This window comes from Protobothrops mucrosquamatus, unplaced genomic scaffold (genome assembly GCF_001527695.2).
Source record: "Protobothrops mucrosquamatus isolate PMUCROS unplaced genomic scaffold, P.Mucros_1.0 scaffold607, whole genome shotgun sequence".
Classification (NCBI taxonomy): Eukaryota; Metazoa; Chordata; class Lepidosauria; order Squamata; family Viperidae; genus Protobothrops; species Protobothrops mucrosquamatus.
In genome coordinates this window covers 169013-175012 of record NW_015386905.1, presented here as the reverse complement: position 1 = coordinate 175012, position 6000 = coordinate 169013, and the positions used below count along the sequence as shown (strand labels likewise).

The following is a 6000-nucleotide window of genomic DNA, read 5'->3' as shown; positions in this document are numbered from 1 at the left end:
GCGGCTCCTTCACACCCTTCTACCAAAGGTGGCGTCCATGTTGGGCGCAGCATTATTTTATCTAGGGGGGAGGGGTGTTGTGTCCCGTGCCTGCAGAAGCAGGCGCGGGAAGTTGCAAGAGTCCCGGGCATTTGCAAAAGCTGCCCGGGACCAGACTGAGCGGCGCCGGCCTTGCGCGCATGCGCAAGGCGGGAAAGGATTGCCTTGTGATTGGTTGGAATTGCCCGGGGATCGGAGGGTATATATAGAGGCTTGCGCGCCTCTGGGCTTGTCGTTGTTCGTAGAATGGAAGCAGAGAATAAAGACTTGTTAGAAATGCTTCGTCTCAAGCGCCATTATTCTCCGGACTTAACAATACCTATGCTCCCTGAAGGAGAGGAGGCATCATTCTGCTGTTCTCCCATTTTTTCACTCTTATCCATCACCTCACAAGATCTGCAAATTGTCCCCTGCTTAAAATGCTATTACTCTGCTGGAATAGCCCAAGGCAATCCAGGAATCAAAATTTTTAGGAATATTACAACATTAATATTTCATCCCTTATTTTATTTATTAGATTTTTGTCCCATCTGTATTACTTTATAAGTAACTCAAGACAGCAAACATATATTACACTTCTTATTTTCCCCACGACAACAAGTGGGTTGGGCTCAAAGTTACCCAGATGGTTTCCATGCCTAAAGTAGAACTAGAATTCACAGTCTCCTGGTTTAACTACACCAGACTGGCTCTTGTTATCTCTTATGGATTTCTGTTCTATATGGGGATATGAATCTATTCTTCATTAGTTCCTATTTCCTCACAAAAAGATGGTGGGATGGGGTTTTCATTTTTTTACCTTTTAATGATAAAACTGCATTACAAGGCCAATTAAAAAAGAAAAAGAAAATTAGTAAGTAAAGCTTTTTTCTCTCTCCCACAAATGGAGAATAAGGTCATAGTAATTAATCAATAATTCATCATGAAGTTACCCTGACCTGAATATATTTAGAATCAGACACTATCCATTTCAATTAAAAAAAATTAATTAAAATTGCATACTTTATTTGTTTTTTTTTCAGCAAATATTTTGGATGTATTATGACTATAGAAAATTCCATTGGTGGCTATTGCAATACTATTTTACTTAGTTTTCTGAAAAGCAATGTTTGCCATGCTCACAATCTTTTTAATATGACTAATATCCTAAATTATTATCCTTTTCCCACTTTTGTAATAGGGCCCCATGAACAAAACTGCATGGCGTATGTGCTAATCATTCTGATTTCTTCAGACTAATAATAACTCTGATTTGTTTAGACAACCCAATGGCTGGAGATTTTGCAGAGACTCTGCCTTCACGAAAAGCAGGAGGTCCAGCACCGTGGGGTGGTGATTGTTTACAATTTAATCCACGCAGACCAAGAATTGGCAAAGAAATTGGTGGAGAGCGAGATGTTGGAAATCCTGACCATCATTGGTAAAGAAGCGGATGATCCTAAAAGACAACACATTAATGTGGCTCGACAATGCCTTGTGAAGTTCATGGACTATGGGTTGATCAAACCCCTGGCTCAGCCTTGAAGAAGCAAGGAAAAATAAAATGACACAAATCAGAGATAAAGGAGAAATTTGAATGAATGTGTATGGGAAAATGATCAGAAAATTAAAGCATTGTCTTCAAAGTTTCACTTATTCTGCTTTTGCCTTCAGAAATAATCGCCAAAATAATTTCTAATTAATTGCTTAGGGATCCCCAAATTTTGTCCTGGCTAAGAAAATTATTCTTTGAAGTGCCTGCCTAGCCAAATTCTTTGACAACAGGAAACCCCTAAAATCAGAGTACCTGGTATGTCAGTCAGATATGCAATGTGCTTGGTAACATCCCAGTTAGTGGATACCACTCTTCCTGGTCTGACTGAATCTACAGTGAAAAAGTAAATATTGATCTCAAGTAACTATCTTTATTTCTAATAATGTCCTGAACCTCTCACAGGTTCTCAGGGCCTTCTTAAAAAATACAAATGATAGGGAGTGGCAGCCCCCAGTGTTTTGTTTGAGGAAAACCAGAAAAGAGAAAAACTGAGAAGAACTTCCTGGAAATTGGGATGGGGGAAAGAGTGCTCAAGCAGAAAGGTTCAAAAGGCTAGTAGAATGAACAGACTTTTCCAAGACACAGGAAACATACACACACACAGACACACAAACTCTTGGGATCAGGATTGTATTAATGTAGTCATTTATATTTCATGTCTGCTTAAAGCCTCACCAGTTCCTTTTACAACCAGTTTTCCAATAAGGCTCTCTCCATTTTAATTAAGCTTACCTTTTGTTCCTTTGATGACCTTTGCTCTCTCAATCCAATCTTTTTTTTTCCCCCTAAGCCTAACCCTCTTCTGTGTTTCTCTTTTCGGTGTTTTCTTCAATAAAATAAACACTATTTTTGATGCCAGTTGCATCCGAGGTTTGTAGTTGGGTAATGTGGATCAGATGACCTACATTTTTACAAATTGGCTTCCAGTTACAACTCCTCAACTTACAACCACAATTGAGCCCAAGATTCTTTTGCTAAGCAAGAGTTATTAAATGAGGTTTGCCCCATTTGACGTCCTTTCTTACCACGGTTGTTAAGTGAATCGCTGCAGTTGTTAAGCTAGTAACAAAGTTGTTAAATGAATCTGGCTTTCCCATTGACTTTGCTTGACAGAAGGTTGCAAAAGGGAATCACATGACCCCAGGAGACTATAACCGTCATAAATATGAGTCAGTTGCCAAGCGTCTGAATTTTGATCATGTGACCATGGGGAAGCTGCAACGGTTGTTAAGTGAAAAACAGTCATAAGTCACTTTGTTCAGTGCTGTTGTAATTTTGAACAGTCACTAAACAAACTGTTGTAAGTCGAGGACTACCTGTAAGTCGAGGACTACCTGTTGTAAGTCGAGGACTACCTGTTTATGTAGCCACCGAACTCAGTGACTTCGGACAGCTTACAAAGATAAAAATCCAATATAAAAACAATAAAAAAGAAATAACCTTCCCATCCCACTTGAAATAACATTCAATCAAACATAAAGGGGAAGGCATTTTCCTCTGTTTGTCCTTTCCTCTAAATTTCTGGCTAAGGAGAAAAAATTGTGATGATGATATTAGACCTCTGCTGCATTGATCATGGAATCCACTGGTAGGACATGAAGTAAGGGAAATCCTCTCCCCATATTTTTAGAGGTTGTGTTCTTTACTGTTTTAGCCCCAGCCTAGTCATTCTTCATTTATCAACAAATCAATGTGTCCTTCCCACCCATAAAACACCTGCAGTATCTTAAAGACTGATAGATTTCTCATGAAAAAAGTTTGGCTTAAATCTTTCCTCAGCTGCACAGGTCTGCAAAACATTTTATTTTCTCCATTTTGGATTTTTTGAACGTTTGCCTTAGAACAGGGGTCTTCAAACTTGGCCCTTTTATGACTTGTGGACTTTAACTCCCAGAATTCCTCAGCCAGCGTGCCTGGCTGAGGAATTCTGGGAGTTGAAGTCCATAAGTCATAAAAGGGCCAAGTTTGAAGACCCCCCTGCCTTAGAACATCTTTGCTATCTGATTTTTTTAAAAAAATATTTTAAATATTTTACTAAATTTAAAACACCAATTTATTGATTTTAAAGCCTTAGTAGCATGTGGCTTTATAAATAAACTAAATAATATTGCAATAGATATGTTAAAAGCTATAGAAACCTAGGCTCGTTTTGCCAAATAGTCTAACAATCTCACATTCCTAGTTCGGCTGGCAGATAAATATGCAGACAGATTCTGCCAATTTTTATTAAACAATCACTCCGTTACATGAACGTTGCACAAATATATCAAACAGAATGCTTTCAAAGATATTTTGGTGATTACAGAATTTATTAGCAGGGGGAAACCAGCTGAAACAGAACACACGCCCACCAAATTGAATCCTTGATCCGGGTATAAAAACTCTCGTGAGAAAATGTGATATTTCCCTCGCCGCAATGATTGTTGGGAGTTGAAGTTAAAAAGGATTAGAGCTTGTGAGTGACCGGAAACAGGAAGTATGATCCAGACTGCTGTAGGTGGGACCAGCAGCTTCGTGCAGAAGTCCTTCCCTTCCTTGATACGGGACTTTAAAATGTCGGAGCAACGCGGGACTTGCTGAATACGTGGTAGGCATATGAATCTGGCTTATATTTAAGCTTTATAGTTTCTTATGCGGTAAACTGAACGTAGTCATTTAGAGTATTTTCAAGAAAACTATAGTTAAGAAAACCGTGAGTGTTCTTCAACCTTGGCAATTTTTAAGATTTGTGGACTTCGACTCCCAGAATTCCCCAGCCAGAAATCTGGGAATTGAAGTCCACGCATCTTAAATGCCAAGAATGAGAAATGCTGGTTTAGCGGAACACAAAATAAGAGACACGTGACAAGCACAGCGGAAGGCGGGTCCCAGAGGTTGCGTGGACCAGTGGTTGTTTACCATTAAAGAACAAAGAAAGCTGGATGAAAGTGGCTGCTTAAGAAATTAGTGATGCCCTGGCTTTTTATGCCAAAAATTTAAAATTGGTAGCGTTGATCTTCATTTTCCTAGAAATATTTTGTGATATTGAATTGCAAAAATAATTGCCAGCAGTGAATGGCTATATTGAAGGACGTGGCCTGACAAAGAGGTCCCTGCAAGGTGTGCTAAATGCAATGATGAGTGAAGTATAGTCTGAACTGGTATTGTCAGAACTTTGGTTTTGATTCTGACCAGGGCGTGATCATGTAATCTTCTCTCTGAGCAGGTTTGGCAGTCTGGTTCCCCTGGGAATTCTCTGTTTGCATTTGTCTCTGGATCTGTGGCCTATTGCTGAACATGTTTGGGGCAGAAATAGATTTCATGGGATGGAGGAGTTGAATCTATCGCATTTAAAGTGGTTTAAGTACACCGTTGCATGTGTGAAGATTCTTTTTTTTCAGTGATTGGTGGATGAACACTGAGTTATTCTTCCCGCTTTCTCTGGGAAGCAGAAATAGAAAAATTGCTACAATTTTTAGAATGGAGAGCACCATTTTCTTCCAGTTACAGGGTTGACAAGTGACGTGTCAAAGAAAAATCCTAGAGGAAGAATCAGATGGAATTAAAAATGCAAAGGAAGCCAGCTCTTTCTCACAGCAAAGCCATTTTCCCACCAGAGAAAGATGTGTATTTCTTCTCATTGTAGAAAAGGAGCATTAGGATAAATGCAAAGTTTAGATATGTCTTTCACAGGGAATGGCAAATAAACAGTTGAATCTTGAAATCCTAAGACCCAGTTAATTAAAACTTTGTAGCATAGGGCCTGGTTATTTGCAGCACAAGCTGTTTCTGATGACTTCTGTTCTCCAATAAGATCTGATAGGGCGGACATTCTCTTAGTCCCATCACTCAAGCAGATAATAGGACCCAAAAGATGAGCTTATCTGTCACCAGACCTGCCCTGTGGACCAGAGAGATTTGGATTGCCCTATTTAGAATCTCTTAAGACCTGTTTTTTTCCCTGGTACTGGGTGAACTAATTTGTATCCAACTTGATTATTCTTGGATTGCTTTTGGTAGTGTAAAGTTGCCTTAGGGGCAACATTTTATTATTTTTAATTTTTTTTGTGTGTACATCACCCCAAGTCACATGTCAGTTGAGTGGTTATATGAATCGATTTAATAAATACGTCTTTTTCTAAGTAAAAGAAATGGAAAATAATGCTACTTTAAAACTGTATATGTGGATAACAGATTGAGATTTTGTTCCAGTGTAAGTACAATTATGCTTGAGGATGTTGGAAGGGAAGACCATGCAGGTCCATTCCAACTCTGATTCTGTGATGTGATTATTTGGGCACTGTTTCCATTATGTTATAAACTTTTGCTGATGCTAGTTTGAAAAATCGTCTAACAATAAAAGCAGCATATTAGGAGGTGGTTGACTCACCTTCACTAGATGTAGAGGCAATGCTTTGATTTGGATTCTTGCACAGGTGATTGGACTG

General features: G+C 39.0%; 1 protein-coding gene and 1 non-coding gene across 2 annotated transcripts in view; both read left to right on the top strand.

The window, feature by feature from the left end:
• Window positions 1-1666, top strand: part of UNC45B (unc-45 myosin chaperone B) — a 26306-nt gene extending 24640 nt beyond the window's left edge. Inside the window, exon 20 of the mRNA XM_015817610.1 lies at window positions 1300-1666. Within this exon, the coding sequence (XP_015673096.1) occupies window positions 1300-1563 (264 nt within the window). The 3' untranslated portion in view covers window positions 1564-1666. The remainder of the gene's footprint in view (window positions 1-1299) is intronic.
• A 3015-nt stretch (window positions 1667-4681) lies between these two features.
• Window positions 4682-4778, top strand: LOC114922676. The gene has a single exon (XR_003810458.1). It is a non-coding gene; the product is annotated as a Z30 small nucleolar RNA (small nucleolar RNA).
• Window positions 4779-6000: the final 1222 nt, after the last annotated feature.